The sequence below is a fragment of the Taudactylus pleione genome, unplaced genomic scaffold, assembly GCF_031769625.1.
Source record: "Taudactylus pleione unplaced genomic scaffold, aTauple2 ptg000380l, whole genome shotgun sequence".
Lineage (NCBI taxonomy): Eukaryota > Metazoa > Chordata > Amphibia > Anura > Myobatrachidae > Taudactylus > Taudactylus pleione.
Window position 1 is genome coordinate 3,863,193 of NW_028284781.1, and position 27,556 is coordinate 3,890,748.

The window sequence follows — 27,556 nt, forward strand, 5'->3', positions numbered from 1 at the left end:
TTATGCCCTCGTAATTTATAGACACTCAGTAATATATTTTATTCTATTATTGATTCTGGTTCCCTCCCACTACATTTCAACTCTGCAATTGTAAAAGTCCTACCAAGGCCTGGTAGGGATAGTCTTCTTCCGTCCTCCTACATAGCCATATCTTTGCTAAAAATGGATTATAAACTGTTCACAAAAATGTTGGCTGAATGGTTGAAGACGATCCTTACATTGTTTTTACACCCGGACCAAACAGGTGTCATCTGGGGCTGCAACTCCGGGCCTGCTCCACTACCGTTCGCAACTGCGATTATGCACACAATTGGCTGATTGTTACGTCCTGTGCATGCATCGCAGTGCGCGTGGTGGCCACTGCGATCGCAGTGACTATGCAAACCCATCGCAGAGAGATTGACAGAAAGTGTCGTTTGTGGGTGGTGACAGAGAGGTGGTTGGCGAAACGCAGGCGTGCCAGTGCATTTGAAAGCCGTTGCAGGGGCATGCTTAAATTACCCATTGCAATGCCATAGGCAGCCTGAGCACTCATAGCGTGCGATGAAGTTAGCAATTCCTGAGTAAGGTCAGAGCTTGAGGTCCAATTCCTGAGTAAGGTCAGTCTGCGTAAGGCTGTGATGGTACCGATGGTTTCACAGTCTTGCTAAACATTCTGGATGTGTGTAAGGTAAAGTGGGCGTCCTTGTGTAGTGCTGCGACGGCATAGCGATCGCAATGAATTAGCATACTGTTGCAGTGAGACTGCGTGCGTAATCGCAACTGAAATCACAGTTTCGATTCTTCCTGAATCAGGCCCACTGTCACTAATATTGGGAAAATACTTAAAGTGTTCTAATCCCTACATACTTCCTCATCAGTGGTTTCCAGGTTCCTTCTGTCTTTAGATGCTCAAAAAGGTATTTGACTTGGTTACCTGGGATCACTTGTTCGAAAAGCTAACACACTTCAGCTTTTACGAATTGTTAATTCGCTTACAGAATGTCCCATAATCCTCTACTACTATATAAATGTTGGCAAATCAATCCCACCCCCTCCTTTCTGTATACAATGAGGCACACGTCAGGGCTGCCCTATTTCCCCTCTTCTGTTTGTGGCTGTTCTGGAACCTCTGGTTCATTACGGTAAGAGCCAGCAGTTACAGGTATTACAATGAGAGATCAGGAGTGTAAGCTGGCGTTCTTTGCCTATAATATGCTGCTCTTTATTTCTGATCCCTTAATTTCTACATCCAATATCTATAACATAAATAGGCAGTTTAGTTATTTTGCTGACTATCGTATGAACATTCACAAATCTGAATTCCTCCCTTTAAAAAGGTCTTGTTTTACCCATACATCACAGCTGCACTGCTTCACCCACCTAAAGCACAGATTCCCTTGCCTTGTCGGACACACACAAGGTTTGGCAGAATATTAATAACCACTTAGGAGGCAACCCCTGTTCATTTCCTTATATTCCCTTATGGGGCAATCCGACTTTTCCTCTTTCTATAGACAATTCAGACTATAAAACCTGCTGGTATAGATGGATTAGGACTATAAAAAATGTATTTGATCCAGATGGCCACCTCCTCTCCCAACTTCAAGATAACTTTCATCTACCTCGCTCACACTTTTGATATCTCTCCAATCACACCATTATATCCATTCTTTAGATAACACTCTTTCTGCTGCTCAAGCCCCAAATGTTTTATCTGAGATTCTCAACTTTAGACATTCCCATAACCTTAGAAATTATTTGCATAGAATTAGCTGAGTCCAGTACCTCATTGTGGTCTACTATTTCAAGGGCATGTAGATTTGAGATACTGGACTTACCAGATTTTTAGTCTATTTTCTTTTATACTAGTATTAGTCTATCTGCTCTTAAGTTGGCCTGTGTACAAGGCTGTTAACCAGAACTCATGTCTCTTCAACTCACAGTAGAAAATTTTGTAGACTCTAATTTGGGGGACTCTCTCAAATGTCACTGACTTCATGCTACATTGTCCCATAATTTATGGCAATGCCAAAAGATAGGTAGATTTTGGGACAAATTTCTTGCCCAATTGTATGCCACTCTAGGACTCTACTCTTTGCTGACTTCTCCTCTTGTGATACAGACATAATGTTAAGTCCACATTTGCCCTTCATAGCTGTTAAGGTGGCTAAACAGATTATTTTAAGATAATGTTCTCAAATTCTGTACAGTAGTATTAATATAGAAAGCTAGGTCTCTGGTACAGTAAGTGATCTTGACTGCATCTACTGTAAATGTATCCTTAAACGTTATCTTAAGATGGTGACATGCACTGTGATATTACAGTTGAAGCTGGGTAACTGGCCATATACAAACAAGACACATGGCCCCAAATAACGCACCCAGATACCTGAAAATAGTCAGATCATTATTGGACATGTCGATATTGGTCTGTGTGTGCCATCATCTCCTGAACACAATAACATGTGCTGATGTTTACTGGAAGCGATCCAGTCGCTCCTATGTACTGAAATACTGGATCTCATCCCATCTATTCTATTCTTGGAGCTGCTCTTCCTTTACCATTTTCTTAGGTCTCTATTGCAACTGGTTTTATAATTGTACATTTGTTGAGAACTTTATACAAAAAAATTACATTACAGACAGCATTTGCAGACATTTGTTGCATTTCTATGTAGCTTTAACTCCTTTGTAATAACTTCACAACAAGAAATGACTTTACTCCCTAGCCAAGCCAGCACCTATGAATGGAATGGAGGAGCCATGGGAAAATAGGTGCCAGGGGCAGACCCTGAGGCTCCGCCTAGGGAGAGAAAGCAAGTTAAACAGTTTCCTAGGTGGTAGTAGAGTTTTAGGATCAAATAAAGAACACACCTCATTCTGTAACCTAAATGTCTTGTTCTGTTACCTAGGTAGAGGATTACAAACCTGTACATAGAGGATAATGTGACTCACCTCCCCAAGATGAGAGTCTCCAAGGGGTCCCTTTGTTTCTGGGTTTGCTATTATTATACGAACTCCTGGAAGGATCTGTTGACAAGATAATAGATATATAGATTATAATCATAGGAAGATTACTCATACACACGCAGTCAAAGTTAATCTAACTAGAAAACAACAAAAATCCAAACATCTAAAACAAAATATAAAGATAATAATAATAATAATAAGATTAAGCAAAATAAGGTGCTGATCTATCTAATTAATTAAACTCCATAGTATAGTATTTTTCAGTTGTAAATGACAAGCGGTGTAAATTCAGCAACAGCTGAGCACTAAAGTTCTCCATCATAATATAATCCACTTACTTTTCCGGATTCCATGAGGGGCAAACTGTGTGGAGATCCTCTTTCTACCAACCGGACTCTGAAATACAGACATATGTACAGACCTTAGGTCAATGACTTGCATTGCTATTTTACAAAACACTAACTTAATCAATGGACGTCATTTACAAAGAGCACAACAATATGAAATATTGGGACTGCTTGTATTAAATCTATGTGGCATTTTGTGAGTGACAAAATGGAAGGGATGACAGCAAATTACATTCTTGAGACACTTTCATTCCACACAGCTTCTAGAAGAGCAAACACAATAAGCCCCATACCGAAGCTGCCCTGATCTGTCAACATATTAAAATTTTTAAGAAGCCACATCTACTTTCTGGTAAACCACACCCTTTTTGGATTACACCAATCAGGACAGCTCCACCAATGTGAATAACTACTCTGCGGTAATGGCAGCAGGAATACTGTCCAGCACAATCAATGGTCAGCTCTTCTTGAAGTGCACCCACTACCCACACAGGAAAGTGTGCACACAGTACAGAGAATGACTCCTGTCTGGGAAGTTCTAGACGAAATTCTGAGGGATCAATCCCAAAAATCCTCGGGAAAAGAAAGACTTTATAGTCCATCTTTGACTACAACATATCAGAACATTCATTTTGATTTAATTTGACTTAAGAGGACAAATACTGTATATTATCAAGTAAAGTTGTATTATGTCTGTGCTTTGGCTGCATACTTATATGAGATAATATATACAGATTCAATTGGAACTAAGCAACACATCACTAAATTAAGCTTGTGATGCTTTGTATACATATACGTAATATTAAAGAACTGAATAATTGTACACAAAAATTGATGCAACATTACTTTACACAAATCTAAATCATATTAATAAAGGTACAACAACCCTATGTTTCTTATTATTTCAAGCCGTCTCCGATGTCTTCTTTTAAGCCCCTCTAGCATTGCAAAGTGAAAAGTAAAATTCTCAGTATGTGCAGAAGTCTCATTCGTACTAGGGTTTATCCTGTGCTGTACAGTAGAAGCAGTACGATCAGTACGAATTGTGAACTCGTGCCTGCTGTCTGTGTAGCTTCAAAAAGTTTTACCAGCGCATCCATTCTGAGCATGAGTGAACAGAGTGAATGTCTAAGGCAGGTCTGGCCATCTGAGCTTTTTTCTGCTAGCCTCATCTGGGTAGCAGGGTGCCTGGAATTGCAGAATCTATGCCGCAGTGCCGTCTGGAGCATCCTTAGGGCACTTCAGACGGTCACATCGCTGCCCTTACAGCTCCCCAGAACATCCTCAGGATGCTCTGAGCATTTCTGTAATCACCATCAATTGTAGCCCCGCCCCATGTGATGTCACATGGAGGGGGTGTGGCCTGCCAGGGCCCACAAATAATGTTATATATATATGTCAAAATGGTCCTCGGCAGAAAAAAGGTTCCCCACCTCTGGACTAAGGAATCACTGGTCTGTAGGTCCCTGTGTACTTGACAAGCAGCCAGGAGAACACATCATGACACTACTTATAAAGCGCAAGCAAAATCCTAGAGCGGAAAAGTCCTTCGTTCTATAGATGGCTATCCTTTTGTATAATAGTTTTATTCTCATATTTGATCTTACATTGCACATGGCCAACAGCAAATGCTACTTGGAAATAAGGTGCTAGCAATAACTTTTGATAACTGGATTAAGAAATACATATGTGGACAGGCACAATGGGGCCAATTCAATTAGCCGCGAGTTTCGTCCGCCACAGGTTACATTACAGTGCACTTAACAGTTTATTTTCATCAAGCGCACTCCAGCGAGTCGCACAATTCAATTGTAAGCGCCTATATGCTGCACCCGTGGCAATGATGCACAGTAATTCTACAGTGTGCTACCTAGGGGGATGCGCATGAAAAAACAAAATGGGAAAATCACTCTGAACCCCCAAAAAGTAGGAAATAAGGTTGGATAACAGTATACAAAGCTATTAGTGGCCATAAACAAAGTATTATAGGTTCTTAAAAGGTGTCAAATAACGGATTTCTATCTTTTTATCAACAGTGGAAGAATGATAGTAAGCAAGTGTTTTTCACCAAGTCTCTGGAATATTTTGGGTTACAGAAAAATGTATATAATGTCATTAACTGTTTTTAAGTAAGTTTAAAAAAATTAGAGATATGGTAGACTTACCTAGATAACTCCTTTTCTTCGAGGTCCATAGGGTCCACAGGGATACTATGGGTATAATGTGAGTGGAGAGATCCAGGCACCAAACAGTTAAAGATTTCAGCTCCCAAGATCCCTTGGGACCTCCTCTATATATACCCTGTCTCTAGCCATAGGCCTTCAGTTTTGTTAACAAGCCTCAAGGCACTCTTACATAAGATGAGGGAATCTGTGACTGAAAGAAAACTTACCCATGCAGTTAGGAGCGCCAGGTTGGGTGCCCTGTGGATCTCGAAGAAAAGGAGTTATCAAGTTAAGTCTACTATAACTCTAATTTTCTTCTTCAGGGTCCATAGGGTTCCACAGGGATACCATGGGGATGTCCTAAAGCAGTTCACCTAGGGTGGGGGACGCTCCTGAGCAGAACTCATCGCCCAAAGGAAGCATCCTGAGAGGCAAAACTACCAAAGGCATAGAACTTAAGAAAAGTGTGGACAGAAGACCACGACTAAATGCCCACGATGGCCCTACAGACCAAGTAGAATGTGCTGTCACCGTGCTTGGGACATAGAGATCAGCCTGTTTGTACACCTGAGAGATAGTCATGCGTAGCCATCTCGACAGATTCTGCTTATTAGCTGGCCATCCTTGTTTTTGAAAACCATAATATACAAAAAGAGCATCTGATTTTCTAACAGAATTTGTACGCTCTACATAAATACAGAGAGCACAAACTACATCCACTGAGGCTTCACCTACAGAAAGATCTAGAGCCTGAAAAGCAGGAACTACAATTTGTTCATTCACATGAAAACGGGACTCAGCTTTATCTTGGTGAAAAATAAAAAATGGGGAGCGACAAGAAAGCGCTGCCAAATCAGAGACTCTGCGTGCAGAAGAGATAGCGAGGAGAAAAAGTGTCTTCGTTGTCAACCATTTCAAATCCACAGAGTCCAGGAGTTCAAATGGGGGATATGTAGCCCCTTAAGAACCAAAGACAAATCCCACAGTGCTACCGCCACGCCGTCAAAGCCAGACAAGGTAAATCCGGATGCCGACAGGGACCCTGCGTTAGCAGATCCTGCCATAGAGGAAGAGGACTGTCCATGGATTGATTCTGTATGTCGGTGAACCAATGACGTCTGGGCCAAGCTGGAGCAACCAGTATTACTGTTCCGCCTTCCTGCTTGAATTTAATGAGATCTCTTGGGAGGAGGGGAATCGGAGGAAAGAGTTACGCCAGCTTGAAGTCCCATCTTACTGCCAGCATGTCCACGAAGGCTGCTGATGGGTCTCTGGCCCTGGACCCGTATCTGGAGACCTTGTGGTTGTGATGCCATAAGATCTATTTCTGGTAGACCCCGCTTGTTTACCAGGAGTTGAACACTCCCTGATGGAGAGACCACTCTAAAACGTGTATGTCTTGGCGACTTAGGAAGTCGGCTTCCCAATTGAGTACTCCCAGTATGAATATTGCCTAGATGGCCAGAAGATAACATTCTGCCCAAATCAGAATCTTTGTAATTTCTTTTATAGCTGCATAACTTTGCGTGCCTTCCTGATGATTGAGGTAGGCCACTGTAGTCGTGTTGTCGGACTGGATATGGACCAGCCTGCCCTGGAGCAGGTCCTATGCCCTAACAAGTGCTTTGTATACTGCTCGCAGTTACAGAATGTTTATGGGCAGTTGACTTTCTTGATTTTTCCATCTTCCCTGAAAGGTGTGATGACCTGTCACTGCCCTCCATCCACGAAGGCTGGCATCCGTGGTGAAAAGCACCCAATTTGGAATCCAGAATGGGCGCCCTTTGCCCAGATGATCCTTTTTCAGCCTCCACAGGAAGGAGTGACAAACCTCTGGAGTGATAAGGACCCTCTGAAACTTTATTAGATAACACTGTCCGTTCCACATGGAGAGAATGCATTTTTGCAGAGGCCTCGAAAGGAACCGAGCATACCCCACCATGTCGAAGGTGGATACCATTGATCCCAGGACCTGCATCGCTAACAGAATGGATACCCTTCGCTTGTGTAGCAGCTTGCATATTCGCAATGATAGGGCCGCAAACTTGTTCTCTGGCAGAAACACCCTTTGTGCTCGAGAATCCAGAAAAGCTCCCAGATGTATCATCTGCTGTGTTGGAGAAAGCGATTATTTCTTCCAATTGATGATCCATCCGTGCTTTTGTAGGCAGTCTATGGTCAGTTAAATATGGTTTTGTAAAACAACCAGAGTCTGCGCCAATATCAGAATGTCGTCCAGATATGGTAGTATTCTGACTCCCTGATGCCTGAGATAGGCCGTCATGACTACCATTATTTTGGAAAATACCCGGGTGGCCATAGATAGTTCCTGAAAATGGTAATGTTGCTGAAGGACAGCAAACCGTAAAAATTGTTGGTGGGATGGCATAATAGGAACATGCAGATATGCATCCTGAATGTCCAGGGAAACCATATAATCCCCAGGCTCCATTGCTACAATAATTGACCAAAGAGTTTCCATACGAAACTTGGTACATGGATAAACCTGTTGAGGGTTTTTAGATTTAGAATAGGGCGATGAGCCCCATTCCATTTCTGAACCAAGAATAGATTGGAATAATAACCCCTTCCTTGTTGCGACACAGGAACGGGGATTATTACCCCCGCCTGCAGCAGGGAGTGAATGACTTCCTGTAGGGCCAGGGCCTTGACCGCTTCTGAAGGAGGATCTGTGCAAAAAAACTTTTGGAGAGGATGCCTCCTGAAAGTGAGGGCATACCCCTGAGAGACCACTTCTTGGACCCAAGCATCTGTTGTTGTCCGACGCCAGTAATCCGCAAACTGAAGAAGTCAGCCTCCCACCCTGAGATCACCCCAGGAGGAGGACCGTCCCATCAGGCCGAGGGTTTGTTGTCTGGTTTAGAAGCTGGACATATTGCCGGCCCAAACCCCTCAGTTTGTCGCCTTGTAGTCCTACGAAAACTAGACAGCTTAGAGGAAGACTGTTCCCTTGCTCATCCCTGAGGATGAAAGGACCGAAAAGAAACCTGCCTAGACTTTATTGTAGCCATAGATGACAGACCTGCTGGCTTTGAAGCCGCCAGAGTAGCTATTATTTTATCTAACTCTGCTCCAAAAAGTACTTTTCCATAAAAAGATAAGACTTCCAGAGCCTTCTTTGATCCTATATCAGCTTTAAAGGATCTAAACCAAACGGCCCATCGTGCCACTATTGAAGCTGCTGATGCCTTAGAAGCTAAAATTCCAGCATCTACTGCAGCTCCTTCCAGATAGGAAGCCACTTCTTGTACATGGGAGATATACATCATCTGTTCTCTGGTAGCATTTGGTAGAGAGTCTTCCAATGCCCCCATCCATTCTTCAACAGCTTTGGCTGCCCAGGCTCCAGCCATAGCTGGACGAGTAACAGCTCCAGATGATGAAACTATTGCCTTAAGACATGCCTCAATTTTTTTTCTGTGGAATCCTTCAGAGAAGATGCTGACAGAATAGGCAATGTAGAATTTATGATTAAATGGGTCATGTTAGCATCCACAGTAGGAGGTACTTCCCATTTAGTACATACAGAAGCTGGGAAAGGATACAACTATTTTATTCTTTTATTCACATAAAACAGTTTGTCCGGGTTAACCCATGCCTCTTCCAAAAGATCCGTGAGCTGTTCAGAAACTCGGATTTGGCCACCTTACGGTGGTGATTAAACACTGGAGCCTTCTTCCTATGAGCTGGTTCATCATCCAGAAATGGGAGGCTCCCCCTCCTGTTGGGATCGGTATGTATTACCACCAGCCGCATGGTCAGCGGTTCAAATCTCGACAGCGCATGCCCGACAGGGGTGAAGATCCCAACTGCCGCTAAAGGTAAGTACCGCTAATCTTTCCCCCCCTAACCTCCCCCCCAGTACCTAACCCTAATCCCCCCTCTAAGTGCCTAAACCTAACCCCCCCTTCCGCGCTGCCTAAACCTAAGTCTCCCGGGGGTGCCTAACCCTAACACCCCCTTCCTCTAGCCTAAGTCTAACCCTCCCGGGGGGGGGTGCCTAGCCCTAAGTCCCCCCCCGGGAGCCCTAAACCTAACACTCCACCCCCCCCCCCCCCACGCGACTGTCTGAGCCCGGTTTACTTTCAATCGGTAAGCCAGGTGCCGGGCTCCAGACGTAGGTAAAATGACAGGTGTCGGGATTTCGACACCTGTCATTTGTACCTTGCCGGGATTAGACAGTCGGGAAGCCAGCGGTCGGGATTGCGTCTGTCAACTTCCCCTCCTGTTTCCCTTTATCTATTGACATGTAAAAAGATAAAGGCAATAAAGACAATAGATGCAATGTTATGTGACAGTATTCACAAAATCTTAATGAATGTGAAGTACTCAAGGAAAAACCTCCACCTCCACAAGGGGATGGAGAGAAAAACACAGTGATAGTTATAATTGACAGAAATAAAAGACAGTGTCATTACATCAGCTAGCAAACAGTCACAAACAATGCAGCTAGCAAACAGTCACATACAATGCATATGTAATATAATTACAATCGACTCTTAATCAACTACACAAACACCAGGAATGGTAGGACATAGATCACTATATACCTTAACCAAGGGAGACTGACCCAAACCCTCCTGAGACCAACAGCTATAGCAGCGCACTGATAGTGGACCATGAGCATCTCATATACACGTGGAGTGTAGGCGGAGCAACTCAGATGCATCTGGGTTGGGGGAGGAGCTGCCGGGGGAGCGCCTACCTCCCCTAAGCTGCATTAACCAGATGGGTATGCTGGTCTCATGGCAGCAGATTTGCGTCCGCTGCCGATCCCCGGCATCAGATGGTAAGGCCCTGGGCGGTTTAGTGAGGATGCGGACGCTCCCGGGCCTTGACTGCAGCGGCTTCTGCTGCCGTAAGCAAGGACTGCCGTGCGTGATTCCCCGTAAGCGGGGAATCGCCTTACATGACATACCTGAGTGTCCAATTGCAGTCCGGGTCCCAGCATCGCTGCTAGCAAGATCAGTCGAGACCCGCCGGAATCACCAGCCCTGTTACTGATGTTGCAGCCTGGTGGAGGTAGATGGGGTCACAGTACATGCGTCTTAATACAGACGCTTAGTACTGCCAACACAAAAACTTAGAAATGAAAATAAAACAAAGTAAAAAGTTAGGACTGCCTGAGCAGACCCCTGTTACAAAGGTGCATCTTAATCCTGCCGCAACAGACAAACAACTGAAGAACTGTGGCTGGGGGGGGATATATATGGAGGAGGACCCGAGGCATCCTGGGAGCTGAAAGCTTTAACTTTTTGGTGCCTGGATCTCTCCAACCACATTATCCCCATGGTATCCCTGTGGATCCCTACTGACCCTGAATAAGAAATATTGGGTAAAAACACTTGTAATTCCCATCTGCAAGATCCCTAAATACCCTAAAATACATGCCCCATACAACGCAACCGATTTTTTTTAGGTTTTTATAGAAAGATCTACTAAAAAAGTGACATATCATTATTGAACGAATGTTATTTAAATGCCTCCAAGTGAATGTTTATTTATTGGGAGGGGTGTACCAGAGATTATGTGCTGAGCAGGGACTGGCCATCGGGCACTTCTGGAAAATGCCAGAAGGGCCGATGGGCCGATGCGGCTGCCGCTGATCGCAGGCTTACCCGGCCGGCACTGCAGTGTTCAGCGTTTACCTTTTCCGCGGCTGCATCAGTGTATAATGACGTCATGATGCAGCCGCGTCATAACGTACTTACGCGCCTGTCGGACATGCAGCTGGAGGCTCCTGCGCTGCCCGGTGTTAAGTGCGGCCACGTCATGACGCGCCTGCGTCAAGATGTCATGACGCGGCCGAGTTCTATGCGCGGTGGGGGCGGGACTCAGCCATTAGCTCCTGTGAGCTGAATGCAGGGGGGCTGACTAGTGCTTGACAGGCTGGCCCACTCGGCTGCACCGACCCCAGCCTGCTCGATTTCAGGACCAGTGTACCCCCCCTTCTCCCGCTGCTGACTCCCGCCCTGGTGCAGAGATCCGACGGACCAAGTCCCTACTACTGCAGGACACACTCTGCCAGGTCCTTCAGCTGCTCTGCACTTCTCCTCCAGCATTTTGCCAGGGATTCCAGGTCTGCGAGCCAATTAGAGCTCGTGGAGCTGTCAGCCTGGGAGCCCTGGCAGAGCGCAGGAGGAGAAGTGCAGAGCAGCAGCTGCTTACCTCGGAGCGGCTTGTTGGCCTTCCCCTGGATTTCTAGTTGTAGACTGAGCCAAAATGTATCCTCCCCTCACTATCCCCGCGGCTCACTGGCTCCGCCACTCCCCCCTGTTGCCACCAGGATCGAGACTAGCATCTATCACCCGGCTGCTGCCTCCTGCTCTCCAGTCCCTCGGGGGCTCCTGCTGTTTCAGGGCAGAGGAGCCGGTGTCCTGCTATCGATACTACCTGTCTCTTGCATATTATCTGCTTGCCTGCCTACTACCTACATACCTATCTACTTACCTACCACCTGCCATCTACTTACCAGCTGCCCACCTTCCTACATACCTATATACCTACTCTCTACTTACCTACCTACCACCTGCCTACATACTACCTACCTGCTATCTACTTACCAGCTATCCACCTTCCTACATACCTATCTACCTACTCTCTACTTACCTACCTACCTCCTGCCTACATACTACCTACCTGCTATCTACTTACCAACTGTCCACCTTCCTACTACCTACATACTTATCTACCTGCCTACTCTCTACTTACCTACCTCCTGCCTACATACTACCTACGTGCCATCTACCTAACTACCTACTGTGTACTTACCAACTGCCCACCTAATTACTACCTACCTTACTACTTATCTACAGTCTACTATATACATACTTACCTACCACTTGCTTACATACTACCTACCTGCTATAAACCTAACTACCTATTGTCTTCCATACTACTTACTTTCCTACTACCTACCTTATTATTTAACTGTCTACTCTCAACTTACCTACATCCTGCCTATATACTACCAACCTGCTATTAACCTTACTATCAATTGTCTACTTAGCTACTGCCCACCTTCTGACTGCCTACCTTACTACTTACCGAGCTACCGCTCACTTACCTACTATTGACTATACAGGGAGACTGGATTGCTGCGCATGTAGTGGTCTGTGAGCTAGCGGACAGTGCTAGATTCAAAATAACTGCAGCGCTGTGCCGCTGTCTCTCCATGGATGTCTGCTGGGCCTGGTACCAAATCCACAACTGCTGCTGCTGACACATGTGAGGGAGGTCTGCGGCCACTGCTTGATATGGAGGTGAGAGGATGCTAGTGGGACATGGGGTAGTAAGAGCCTACGTGTAAGGGGGGCTTTACTGTGTGGCATAATGCGTAAGGAGCACTAATTCTGTATGGCATAATTTGTAGAGGACATTACTGTGTGGCATCACTTGTAAAGGGCGTCACTGTGTGGCATAATGTGTTATAAGGGGCATTACTGTGGCATAATGTATAAGGGACACTACTACTGCATGTCATAATGTGCTATAAGGGGCACTACTATTGTGTGGCATAATATGCGTTAGGGGTACTATGGTGTGGTACACTACACTGAAGAAAAGGGGGCTCATCTTAAGGACACACCCCTTCTGAGTTACCACGTCCCCTTTTCCGGCGCATAAGTACAACCTTATATATTCCATACCCCCACTTCAAAATTATCACTTCGACCACTGTGTATATATAAAACAACAGAGGTCCGGCACTCCCTTAATTTATGCACTACTTGCCCAGTGCCCGAGTAAACAATTCATGTAGAATACAAAGAGAAACGGCACTCCTGGTACAGACGACGACTGATAGACAGCGTGTAGAGTCTCTACACGCTGTCTATCAGTTGTCTGTACCAGGAGTGCCGTTTGTCTTTGTATTATATATATATATGGGCAGCAGGCAGAAATTTTGCCTAGGGTGTCTAGAAGCCTTGTACCGGCCCTGCCTCTATTCCTTTTAGTATGTTGCTATTTCAAACCTGCAGATCCATGTAGTATTAATATTAATTGTATACAATATATTGTTTATAATAGGGTGGCTACAATAACTGCTAATATATTGTATTGGTGTGATAATTAATTGGTATATCTGACTGTGTATAAAAACAAGGGGTGTGAAAAAATATATATAATTATATATTTCTATAATGTAATATGCCCATAAAAATAAATAATAAAGGGTTACAAAAGAGAAGAAATCTAGTTCTCATATATTGATGAGACCTAAAATGAAAAATTCATTAGTAAATGTTTAAAAGCTTCTAGAGTCCCGATGGAGGTAATCATGTACAATCCTCTGAAGGTGATTGTGACTATAGGATCCGGCCTCCCAAGTTTATTTATATTTCTATTTTATAATATTTGTAATGTGCAAATATTCATGTTTGTGTATATGAATAAGGGACACATTGTGTGACATAACGACACTGACGTAATGTAAAAAAGGGACACTACAGTCTGACGAAAGGTGAGAAAGGGCACTACTGTGTGATGTAACATGAATAAGGGACAGTGCAGTGTAGTATGATCAAGGGATACTACCATGTGGTGTAATGTGACTATGGGGCACTACTGTGTGACGTAACGTGAAAAAATAGGTGGCTACGCCCCTTCCCAGCGAGACCACACCTGAATTTTTTTGTGCGTGCCTTCGGTACGCGCTCTCCCTGCATCACCTATGGATGGTGGCACACATGCTCTTTTGTCAAAATGTGTAGTTACACACTAGTACACCTGCTAAACTAGGGCTTGGGAAAATGCCTTCCCTTTTCTTTGTGTATGACCTACACCAGTGAAGTGCCAGATTTACCTATAGATATCTGTCCAATCTGTCTGGTGGGAAAGATAATCTGGTCCATTTTCCAGCATCTGGGAGCAAATTTCTATTGTTATTTGCTCGCCATACATTCCCAGATTTTCTGTCCCACCACACGAATTGGGCAGATATATCTATAGGTGTGTACACAGCTTAACAGAACCAACACAATGCCAAATGTTTGACTCCCCTGCAGGATGTGGTCTGTTGTATGCATTTTAATAGAGAATGATGTGTACTTGTCAGTTGTTCTAATATTAATTATATATGTAAGAGCATAGACTAAGAAGTGGGAGGGGTCAGGAATAGTAAGGGGAGGAGTCTATACCAGGAGCCAGGTGCTGACGCAAGGTGGGCCTGTGTGCTCCTTAAATGCCAGGGCCTATTTTTAGTCCCAGTCCGGCCCTGGTGCTGAGTCACCATTTTTACCTTAAAATAAAAGATTTTCAAATACTCGGGGGCTGTGAACTAAAAACAGTGTTAACGCTGATTTTCACCTGCTGTAACTTCACATAGATTTCTAATTAATTAGTAAAAAGGGGTGGCCACTTGATTTTGGGCAGAAGTTAGGGAAACTAATTTTCACAAGGAAACTTTTGCCAGAAAGCCTCTGTCACTAGACTTCAGCTATGGAGCAATGGAGAACACTTCTAGGGGACACCGACCAATTTCTAGTTAAGCCTCTGGTGCTGCCAGTAAGATGCAGATTATTTTGTGCTCCTGATTAGCTAATAATATGCATTCACACAGGGCCGTAACTAGGGTAGTGCGACCAGTGCCATGGCACAGGGCACCGTAGGGCAGGGGGCGCTGTTTGGGCCTGTCAATTTTCCTGTTTATTATCATTCTCACTTGTAGCTTCCTCTTCTTTTATTCCCAGCATCTCCTGGCGTCCCCTATCTCTTCCCTGGCCCTTCCCCATGAGGCCAAGGCCCTTTCATGGCATTATCTTATGTCCCTATTTAAAAATGGGGGGGGGGGGCAAAGCTCTGTCTGGCACAGGGCATCAAAAAGTCTAGTTACTGCTCTGCATTCACAGAACAATGGGCTATATAGGAGGACATTGAGGTTTATATGAATGTGTAACAGTCTAACAACTTCTATTGTGCACAAACTATTTTCACCTCTGACACTGTATAATTATCAACCTCACACATTGTAGAACAAATTGTGCACACGTTTATTATTTTACTTGACAAAACCCACTCTCCATGAAAAACAACAATTCAACTTCTTATACTAAAATGTTATCGAGAAATGTAATAGATTTGTAATCCTCTAGAGGCTGATGGAATGTCACACACTAACCATCACATATGCTCTGAGCAGAAATAATGATCTGTAAGGTTAGCCTGATGCAAAGTGTGTAAAGAATGTTCTTGGCTGTAATTTATTGCATTGTGCTACTAACTGCTTATGCCCAGTACATTTTGTAACCAGTGGTCGAAGTGGGAATTTTGAAGTGGGGGTATGGCAAATGTAGAGTTGGGGGTATGGCAAATGTAGAGCACCACTGCCAAAAGTTGTGGCAGTGGTGCAACCAGAAACAACGCGTTAGCAGTGATACGAGTCGAGGGCGTGCAGAAAAAAATGAGCATTGGCACACATCACAAGGGGTGTGTCAGGCAGTGATTGACAGGGAGAGAACAGAAGAGGCAGAGGGTGAAAGAGAGAGGCAAAGACTGATGGGCAGAGGGTGCCGGGGAGAGGAAGAGGGTGACGGTGAGGCAAAAGGTGACAGGGAGAGGCAAAGAGTGATGGTCAGAGGGTGACAAAGAGAGGCAGAGGGTATCAGGGAGAGGCAAAGAGTAATGGGCAGAGGGTGATGGGCAGAGGGTGAGGGTGACAGGGAGAGGCAAAGAGTGATGGGCAGAGGGTGACGGTGAGGCAAAAGGTGACAGGGAGAGGCAAAGAGTGATGGTCAGAGGGTGACAAAGAGAGGCAGAGGGTATCAGGGAGAGGCAAAGAGTGATGGGCAGGGGGTGATGGGCAGAGGGTGAGGGTGACAGAGAGAGGCAAAGAGTGATGGGCAGAGGGTGACAGGGAGAGGCAAAAAGTGATGGGCAGAGGGTGACAGAGAGGCAGAGGGTGACTGTGAAGCAGGGGGTATCAGAGAGAGGCAAAGAGTGACGGCAAAGGGTGACGGTGAGGTAAAAGGTGACAGGGAGAGGCTGAGAGTGAAGGGCAGAGGGCGACAGGGAGAAGCAGAGGATGACAGAGGCAAAGAGTGATGGGCAGAGGGTGACAGTGAGGCAGAGGGTGACAGGGAGAGGCAAAGAGTGATGAGCAGAGGGTGACGGAGTGGCTGAGGCAGAGGGTGACAGGGAGAGGCAAAGAGTGATGGGCAGAGGGTGACAAGGAGAGGCAAAGAGTGATGGGCAGAGGGTGACGGAGAGGCTGAGGCAGAGGATGACAGGGAGAGGCAAAAAGTGATGGGCAGAGGGTGACAAGAAGAGTCAGAGTGGGCAGAGGGTGACAGAGAGGCTAAGGCAGAGGGTGACAGGGAGAGGCAAAGAGTGATGGGCAGAGGGTGACAGGGAGAGGGTGACTGTGAGGCAGATGGTGACAGGGAGAGGCAAAGAGTGATGGGCAGAGGGTGACAAGGAGAGGCAAAGAGTGATGGGCAGAGGGTGATGGAGAGGCTAAGGCAGAGGGTGACAGGGAGAGGCAAAGAGTGGGCAGAGGGTGACAGAGAGGCTAAGGCAGAGGATGACAGGGAGAGGCAAAGAGTGATGGGCAGAGGGTGACGGAGAGGCTGAAGCAGAGGGTGACAGGGAGAGGCAAAGAGTGATGGGCAGAGGGTGACGGAGAGGCTGAGGCAGAGGGTGACAGGGAGAGGCAAAGAGTGGGCAGAGGGTGACAAGGAGAGACAAAGAGTGATGGGCAGAGGGTGACAGGGAGAGGCAAAGAGTGGGCAGAGGGTGACAGGGAGAGGCAAAGAGTGATGGGCAGAGGGTGACAAGGAGAGGCAAAGAGTGATGGGCAGAGGGTGACAAGAAGAGTCAGAGTGGGCAGAGGGTGACAGAGAGGCTAAGGCAGAGGGTGACAGGGAGAGGCAAAGAGTGATGGGCAGAGGTGACAAGGAGAGGCAAAGAGTGGGCAGAGGGTGACAGAGAGGCTAAGGCAGAGGGTGACAGGGAGAGGCAAAGAGTGATGGGCAGAGGGTGACGGAGAGGCTGAGGCAGAGGGTGACAGGGAGAGGCAAAGAGTGATGGGCAGAGGGTGACGGAGAGGCTGAGGCAGAGGGTGACAGGGAGAGGCAAAGAGTGGGCAGAGGGTGACAAGGAGAGACAAAGAGTGATGGGCAGAGGGTGACGGAGAGGCTGAGGCAGAGGATATCAGGGAAAGGCAAAGAGTGATGGGCAGAGGGTGACGAGGAGAGGGTGACTGTGAGGCAGAGGGTGACAGGGAGAGGCAAAGAGTGATGGGCAGAGGGTGACAGGGAGAGGCAAAAAGTGATGGGCAGAGGGTGATGGGCAGAGGGTGACGGGGAGAGGGTGAGGGTGACAGGGAGAGGCAAAGAGTGATGGGCAGAGGGTGACAGGGAGAGGAAAAAAGTGATGTACAGAGGGTAACGGGGATAGGGTGAGGGTGACAGGGAGAGGCAAAGAGTGATGGGCAGAGGGGGAAGGTTTGTATGTAGTAATTATAGGGCGCAGATTGACATACATAGGACCAGTATAAGTGTGATACCCCTTGGGGGTGTCACATAAGGAAGGTGATAAGTGACAGAACAAAGCAGTAACACTGACACCATTTGAACTTACCTAGGTACAGTGTAGAAGGTCAGCAGCGCTGTGGAGCAGAGTCTGGGCAGCAGCGTCTGTCGGTGTGCACTGTGCAGCTGATGCATGTTTGTTTCCTGTGACACCGTGTCACTGACACCGGACGGTGGAGGCAGCGGCCGGTAACAGTGCAGGACAGGTAACCAGCAACAGTGACATCCCTCCCCGCCGTGTCACCCGGTGAGGGGAGGGACGCTCTAAGGGGCGTGGCCTCGTGGACAAGGGGCGTGGCCACACAGGTGGGCGTGGCCTTGCGGCCTGAAAACCATGCTCTAATGTTTATTACCGGGGATGCAGGAGCCAGGAGGTGCGGGCTGTGTAGTGTGCCGGCTCCCTCAGTGTCAGGAGCCGAGTGCTGCACTGAATACTACAGTGCAGCACCCGGCTCCTGTCACTGAGAGGGGAGTCTGCACCTTGGTGTCACCCCTGGTGGGCGGTTGACACCCTGGTGGGTCCGCACCCCCCTTGTAAACCGACGACGCCACTGACCCGCAGTCTGGCAGGTAGCAGAGAGACTTGCCACTGGTCCCCTCCTCCCGCCGGCAGCACTCCCCAGCGGTGCCAGGCAACGGCTGACAGTGCAGAGGGATTGCTACTGACAGTTTGCACTGTCCGAGGCAATCCCGGAGAGGTGGCAGCGCTGACAGCTGTCAGTCTGATGACTGTCAGTGCTGCGGATCATCAATGATGATCCGATCGTCAGGGAGGTCACAGCGGGTTCCCTACTCCTGCATCCGGAAAAGTGAAAAAAAAAAAGGTTAGTGCTTGAAGTGCCGGTATGTCATACCGTTACATACCGGCACACCGAGCACTGTTTGTAACTATAATTATTAAGTCACTGACATGAGGTCTTCACTGTAATGTGGTTACTAGACCCTTGCTGTACATGGAACTGAAAACAAATGTTTAAAACTATATCCAAGTTTCTAATGGTGCCCATCCACTAGGCTATTAAACCTAGCGATTGAGCGATAACGACCGCCGTTATCGCTGAATCGCTTGGTAATCGGCCGCAAATCGGGCAGTAAAATGTTAAAAACGACCAGCGGTGAGCGCGCCCACTGGTCATTTTTAACATCTATCATCGCCCGAACATGACGGTTAACCCGACAACCGCCGTCAGATTGCCATGTTTGGGGATGATTGATCTGCATACAGTGAATGTCTGAACGTTCAGTGGTTGCACTTCACCCCTAGGGGGACGACGGCGCGATTAATGTCATAATCGTGCCGTCGTCCCCGCATCTAATAGTGGATGAGCAGCATAAGTCTGTGAACAGCTCAGTAACACTACAAATTATGCAGAGGTAATAACTAATAATATGGTACTTTATCAGAAAGTAGCAAGCCCCTAAATTATCAATATACAGAATATCAACGCCAAGTCTTGCCCAATCAGCACCAGTGTAATTATCTTTAATCACAAGATAATTAACCTGGTGGTGATGGGGCATGTCTTGTGCCACATGTATGTGAGAGAGCAGCAAACTTGTACACATCCCCATAGGTGACACCACCCACCAATCGTCTGGATGAGCTTGCAATCCCTCTGTGGATTTCTCCGGGACAGGTTGCAGCACTTGCTCATGGTGCCCGTCCGCGGGGGAAGCCAAGGTAGGGCACCAGGCTCCTGTTCACATACGCACTGGCTCAACATCCAACCTCTCTCACACCCACACATCTCCAGGATTCATGAGAATAGAATCCCTGTTGATCCAACATAGGTCCCCAAACAGGCCTGTGCACAGTGCGGGGGCAGTGGCCTGTGCCAGGGGTAGGGAGAGAAAAACAGGGATAGGGCAGTACTGATCCGGTCCCCTCCAACAAGGCTGGGTCTGGGTAATCAGTACCCGATCCCCCCCCACAGGCATCCCTGCTTGTTCATAAGTGAATGGATGGAGATGGAACGCATGTTTCACATGGGTCTTTTGCACCCTGCATGGAGTGGGTGCTAGTCCCAATACTAATGATGGTAGCTGCAGGCGGATACTGGCATTAGCACAAGGTGGTAAGCAGGCTCCCGCAGCTGAACATAGATGCGTTTTGACTCAGAATAAGCCCCAGTGTATCCTTAATGGAATAATACATGTACACAGAACACAGCAGCACAGCATTTACTTCTGCAGCATTCCCAACTCTTTGTTAGTTACATTCTGGGAAATTAAACGGATATTGCATAACCATAACACCAAAAAATCCACCCATTGTATTAGTTGCACAGCCTGCACAATACTGTATGTTGACAATTAATATGTAGCATGATTATAGATGTGTATATGTAGCATGATTATAGATGTGTAGTGGCAGCAGAATACTGCATGAAGTGCAAAATGTTAGTGCCACAATCAAGTTCCCCTTCTGCTTATCCATTCAGCAGTATAATTGGAAATTCAGAGCTTGCAGTATTGGTCTATGAACAAAGCTGGCATGGTGTCGCCACTGTGGGGTCAGGGCAAAGTTGAAGATATTAAAGGGCAAATTGCGCAGTCTATATGTACTAAATATTGTGGTCAGATAAAGTCTAAAAATGTCACTTACTGTATCTCCAAAATACTTGTAAACCAGATGTGGTATGATATCAACATGAGAATGTCGCATGGTCATGATTTTGCCATTGACCGTGTTAACATTCATAATGTAGACAGGGATGAAATGTCATCATGTTAGAATGTCAACATATAGTCCCTGGTAGCCTAACGGTGACGTATCTGCTCCTGGCAGCTGCAGCAGCTTCCTGGTGGTTTCCATGTCTTAGCGGTCATGAGGCAGTCACTTCCAGGTCAGACCTGTGATCCTGCAGTGTCTGGGTGAGTATTTTTTCTCCTATCCCTAACCCCTACCACTAACACTCCCTCTACTGCCTAAACCTAACGTACCCCCCTCCCTCCCTGCAGCCTAACCATAACCTGCCCCCCCCCTCCTTTCAGCCTAAGCCTAACCTCCTCTTGGTCTTTAACTCTAAATCTAACCTTCCTGCTGACTAACTCCAATATCGACATTCTGACAATGTCTACATTACCTGTAAACATTTTAACAGTCAACATATTAGCTTCTATATTGTGGTGTGAACATTGTAAACGCTGACCTAATAACTATATATCGGTAAACCATGGAGGGGTCTGTGACCTGACCTTGTACAGAGCAGCAATGTACCATTCCCTGGAATGCTGTGTAGGGATGACATGCATTCTTCTACAACGTGATGTTGTTAGTAAGCCAGTGGACAGGTTACCGGACGTCGAAATCCCGACGTCGAATGTCCGACCCGAGACTAAAGATAGGCGCCAAAACCCCGACGCGAGTCTATATCCAGACACCGGAATCTCGACAGCCTCCATCCAGAACTAAGGTACACCGGGATCTCTTAGCTGTGGGGGGGTAGGTTTAAGCACCACGGGTTAAGGGTTAGGCATTTGGGGGGGGTCAGTGTTAGGCGCTATGGGGGTACGGTTAGGTTTAGGCACCAAGGGGGGGAGGGTTAGGTTTAGGCACCAAGGGGGGGGGAGGGTTAGGATTAGGCACTAACGGGGAGGGTTAGGGTGCAAGAAGGGAGGGTTAGGGTGAGAGGGTAACTATACTTACCCGACCCCTGTTGGGATTCTGGGCATCGGGATGCCGCTGTCAGCATTTTGACAGCAGGCATCCCAATTGCCGGTATTTCATACCCAACCCTCTACAACAAACAGCATATCCTACCATTGATTTGTCTTTTCAATTTGAAACATTTTTCCATGTTCTTACCATAAATAAGCTTGTGTACTGAAAACATATGAAATGATCACAAGTCACATCAGAGCAAAGTACTTAGTGACGGGACAATAGAAAAAAAAAAAAATCACATCTGGGAAGCAATATACAGGAAAGACTTTTTGTAGTATAAATGTGAATTCCACTCCTTCACTTTCACACAGGACTTATGCTGTAGGAGCTGTAGTAACTCTGCTCTGTGTATATGATAGTAGTCGTAGTACTGTTATTAGCATACGCACAAGACGTATGCTGTAGGAGCTGTAGTAACGCTGTCCTGTGTATATGATAGTAGTCGTAGTACTGTTATTAGCATACACACAGGACGTATGCTGTAGGAGCTGTAGTAACGCTGTCCTGTGTATATGCTAGTAGTCGTAGTACTGTTATTAGCATACACACAGGACGTATGCTGTAGGAACTGTAGTAACGCTGTCCTGTGTATATGCTAGTAGTCGTAGTACTGTTATTAGCATACACACAGGACGTATGCTGTAGGAGCTGTAGTAACGCTGCCCTGTGTATATGCTAGTAGTCGTAGTACTGTTATTAGCATACACACAGGACGTATGCTGTAGGAGCTGTAGTAACTCTGTCCTGTGTTTATGCTAGTAGTCGTAGTACTGTTATTAGCATACACACAGGACGTATGCTGTAGGAGCTGTATTAACGCTGTCCTGTGTATATGCTAGTAGTCGTAGTACTGTTATTAGCATACACACAGGACGTATGCTGTAGGAACTGTAGTAACGCTGTCCTGTGTATATGCTAGTAGTCGCAGTACTGTTATTAGCATACACACAGGACGTATGCTTTAGGAGCTGTAGTAACGCTGTCCTGTGTACATGCTAGTAGTCGTAGTACTGTTATTAGCATACACACAGGACGTATGCTGTAGGAGCTGTAGTAACGCTGTCCTGTGTATATGCTAGTAGTCGTAGTACTGTTATTAGCATACACACAGGACGTATGCTGTAGGAACTGTAGTAACGCTGTCCTGTGTATATGCTAGTAGTCGTAGTACTGTTATTAGCATACACACAGGACGTATGCTGTAGGAGCTGTAGTAACGCTGCCCTGTGTATATGCTAGTAGTCGTAGTACTGTTATTAGCATACACACAGGACGTATGCTGTAGGAGCTGTAGTAACTCTGTCCTGTGTATATGCTAGTAGTCGTAGTACTGTTATTAGCATACACACAGGACGTATGCTGTAGGAGCTGTATTAACGCTGTCCTGTGTATATGCTAGTAGTCGTAGTACTGTTATTAGCATACACACAGGACATATGCTTTAGGAGCTGTAGTAACGCTGTCCTGTGTATATGCTAGTAGTCGCAGTACTGTTATTTGCATACACACAGGACGTATGCTGTAGGAGCTGTAGTAACTCTGCCCTGTGTATATGATAGTAGTCGCAGTACTGTTATTAGCATACACACAGGACGTATGCTGTAGGAGCTGTAGTAACGCTGTCCTGTGTACATGCTAGTAGTCGTAGTACTGTTATTAGCATACACACAGGACGTATGCTGTAGGAGCTGTAGTAACGCTGTCCTGTGTATATGCTAGTAGTCGTAGTACTGTTATTAGCATACACACAAGACGTATGCTGTAGGAGCTGTAGTAATGCTGTCCTGTGTATATGCTAGTAGTCGCAGTACTGTTATTAGCATACACACAGGACATATGCTGTAGTAACGCTATCGTGTGTATATGCTAATAGTTGTAGTACTGTTATTAGCATACACAAAGAACGTATGCTGTAGGAACTGTGGTAACTCTGTCCTGTGTACATGCTAGTAGTCGTAGTACTGTTATTAGGAACACACAGGATGTATGCTTTAGGAGCTGTAGTAACGCTGTCCTGTGTATATGCTACTAGTCGTTGTACTGTTATTAGCATAAGCACAGGACGTATGCTGTAGTAACGCTATCCTGTGTATATGCAAATAGTTGTAGTACAGTTATTAGCATACACAAAGAACGTATGCTGTAGGAGCTGTAGTAAATCTGCCCTGTGTATATGATAGTAGTCGTAGTACTGTTATTAGCATACACACAGGACATATGCTGTAGGAGCTGTAGTAACGCTGTCCTGTGTACATGCTAGTAGTCGTAGTACTGTTATTAGCATACACACAAGACGTATGCTGTAGGAGCTGTAGTAATGCTGTCCTGTGTATATGCTAGTAGTCGCAGTACTGTTATTAGCATACACACAGGACATATGCTGTAGTAACGCTATCGTGTGTATATGCTAATAGTTGTAGTACTGTTATTAGCATACACAAAGAACGTATGCTGTAGGAACTGTGGTAACTCTGTCCTGTGTACATGCTAGTAGTCGTAGTACTGTTATTAGGAACACACAGGATGTATGCTTTAGGAGCTGTAGTAACGCTGTCCTGTGTATATGCTACTAGTCGTTGTACTGTTATTAGCATAAGCACAGGACGTATGCTGTAGTAACGCTATCCTGTGTATATGCAAATAGTTGTAGTACAGTTATTAGCATACACAAAGAACGTATGCTGTAGGAGCTGTAGTAACTCTGCCCTGTGTATATGATAGTAGTCGTAGTACTGTTATTAGCATACACACAGGACATATGCTGTAGGAGCTGTAGTAACGCTGTCCTGTGTACATGCTAGTAGTCGTAGTACTGTTATTAGCATACACACAAGACGTATGCTGTAGGAGCTGTAGTAATGCTGTCCTGTGTATATGCTAGTAGTCGCAGTACTGTTATTAGCATACACACAGGACATATGCTGTAGTAACGCTATCGTGTGTATATGCTAATAGTTGTAGTACTGTTATTAGCATACACAAAGAACGTATGCTGTAGGAACTGTGGTAACTCTGTCCTGTGTACATGCTAGTAGTCGTAGTACTGTTATTAGGAACACACAGGATGTATGCTTTAGGAGCTGTAGTAACGCTGTCCTGTGTATATGCTACTAGTCGTTGTACTGTTATTAGCATAAGCACAGGACGTATGCTGTAGTAACGCTATCCTGTGCATATGCAAATAGTAGTAGTGCTGTTATTAGCATACACAAAGAACGTATGCTGTAGGAGCTGTAGTAACTCTGCCCTGTGTATATGATAGTAGTCGTAGTACTGTTATTAGCATACACACAGGACGTATGCTGTAGGAGCTGTAGTAACGCTGTCCTGTGTATATGCTAGTAGTCATAGTACTGTTATTAGCATACACACAGGACATATGCTGTAGGAGCTGTAGTAACGCTGTCCTGTATATATGCTAGTAGTCGTAGTACTGTTATTAGCATACACACAGGACCAGGTGCGGAATGGGCCGCCGGGACACCGGGCTGGTTCCCGCTGGGCCGGTCTCTTTACGGGCCGGCAGCTAACACACAACCCAGTGCTGGCCCAGATTCCGCGATCGGAGCTCAGCTCCGACCGGGCAGCCAGGGCTGGACTATAGGCGGGCGGCAACCCCGGGTCCCCCACACCCTTTCCCCAAAGCTCGCTATACAAATATGGATTACAGCATTTAGCTGTGTCAGCTCCGGTCCTTGGTCTTCTCGGTAGCTCAACTATACTTACCCGACCCCTGTTGGGATTCTGAGCATCAGGATGCCGCTGTCAGCATTTTGACAGCAGGCATCCCAATTGCCGGTATTTCATATATGATAGTAGTCGCAGTAGTGTTATTAGCATACACACAGGACGTATACTGCTGTAGGAGCTGTAGTAACGCTGTCCTGTGTACATGCTAGTAGTCGCAGTACTGTTATTAGCATACACACAGAACGTATGCTGTAGTAACGCTATCCTGTGTATATGCTAATAGTTGTAGTACTGTTATTAGCATACACACAAGACGTATGCTGTAGGAGCTGTAGTAATGCTGTCCTGTGTATATGCTAGTAGTCGCAGTACTGTTATTAGCATACACACAGAACGTATGCTGTAGTAACGCTATCCTGTGTATATGCTAATAGTTGTAGTACTGTTATTAGCATACACAAAGAACGTATGCTGTAGGAGCTGTAGTAACTCTGTCCTGTGTAAATGATAGTAGTAGTACTGTTATTAGCATACACACAGGACGTATGCTGTAGGACAATAGAAAAAAAAAATCACATCTGAGAAGCAAAATACAGGAAAGACTTTTTGTAGCATAAATGTGAATTCCACTCCTTCACTTTTACACAGGACGTATGCTGTAGGAGCTGTAGTAACTCTGCCCTGTGTATATGCTAGTAGTCGTAGTACTGTTATTAGCATACACACAAGACTTATTGCTGTAGGAGCTGTAGTAATGCTGTCCTGTGTATATGCTAGTAGTCGCAGTACTGTTACTAGCATACACACAGGACATATGCTTTAGGAGCTGTAGTAGCGCTGTCCTGTGTACATGCTAGTAGTCATAGAACTGTTATTAGCATACACACAGGACATATGCTTTAGGAGCTGTAGCAATGCTGTCCTGTGTATATTCTTCTAGTAGTTGTACTGTTATTAGCATACACACAGGACGTATGCTGTAGGAGCTGTAGTAACTCTGTCCTGTGTAAATGATAGTAGTCGTAGTACTGTTATTAGCATACACACAGGACGTATGGTGTAGGAGCTGTAGTAACGCTATCCTGTGTATATGCTAATAGTTGTAGTACTGTTATTAGCATACACAAAGAACGTATACTGTAGGAGCTGTAGTAACTCTGTCCTGTGTATATGCTAGTAGTCGTAGTACTGTTATTAGCATACACACAGGACCAGGGGCGGATTGGGCCGCCGGGACACCAGGCTGGTTCCCGCTGGGCCCGTCTCTTTACGGGCCGGCAGCTAACACACAACCCAGTGCCGGCCTAGCTGCCGCGATCGGAGCTCACCTCCGACCGGGCAGCCAGGGCTGGATTATAGGTGGGGCGGCAACCCCGGGGCCCCCACACCCTTTCCCCGAAGCTTACTATACAAATCCGGATTACAGCGTTTAGCTGTGTCAGCTCCGATCCTTGGTCTCCTCGGCAGCTCAGCTGTTAATACCTGTCTGTCACCGCGAACTGTCACAGGTACCAGTCTCGCAAGAGGAGTGAAATCTCGTGAGTCTGGTACTGTGACAGCTCCTCATCGGCCGCGGTAACAGGTAATAACAGCTGAGCGGCCGAGGAGGAGACCAAGGACCGAAGCTGTCACAGCTAAACGCTGTACTCCGGATTTTTTCTATAGTACGTGTCGGGGCTTAGAGATAGATATATCTATCTATATTACACTATAAAAGTGTAATTACCTGAGATAAAAAAAAAAACCCAGCTACAGTATATATACTGCGTGTGAGTAGGTATATATGTGGATATATATGTATAAGCAAATATATATATATATATATATATATGGGCCCCCACAAGTTTATTGCCCACAGACCTTAATTCAAGCCCTGCGGGCAGCGTTACCACGTCTGCTGCACACACCGGCAGCCACCCTTCCCTCAGTCACCCCACTTCCGACCCAGCTGCTGCGATCGGAGCTCAGTGTTAAGCCTACAGACCTAAACAAAAATGGCCGATGGGGGAGCTGCTGCGCACGCCCAGCCGCTGCAACTCCCCCATAAGCCTTTGTGGAGCCTCCATGCTGTCTGTGGTCTGCCTCAGTGCCTCCAGGATCATCTCTGAATCATGCACGGCACACTGGCACTGTCTACAACAACAAGCAGCTGGCATACAGAGCACACAGACAGCACAGCAGAAA

General features: G+C 46.1%; 1 protein-coding gene across 3 annotated transcripts in view; it reads right to left on the bottom strand.

The window, feature by feature from the left end:
• DIP2C (DIP2 acetate--CoA ligase C (putative)) overlaps positions 1–27,556 on the bottom strand; it is a 530,217-nt gene that overhangs the window by 20,283 nt on the left and 482,378 nt on the right. For all 3 annotated transcript variants that reach the window (XM_088445439.1, XM_088445438.1, XM_088445440.1), the window contains 2 exons: positions 3,291–3,348; positions 2,938–3,012 (listed from right to left, as the gene is read on the bottom strand). In XM_088445439.1, coding sequence (XP_088301565.1) covers positions 2,938–3,012; positions 3,291–3,348 — 133 coding nt within the window. The remainder of the gene's footprint in view (positions 1–2,937; positions 3,013–3,290; positions 3,349–27,556) is intronic.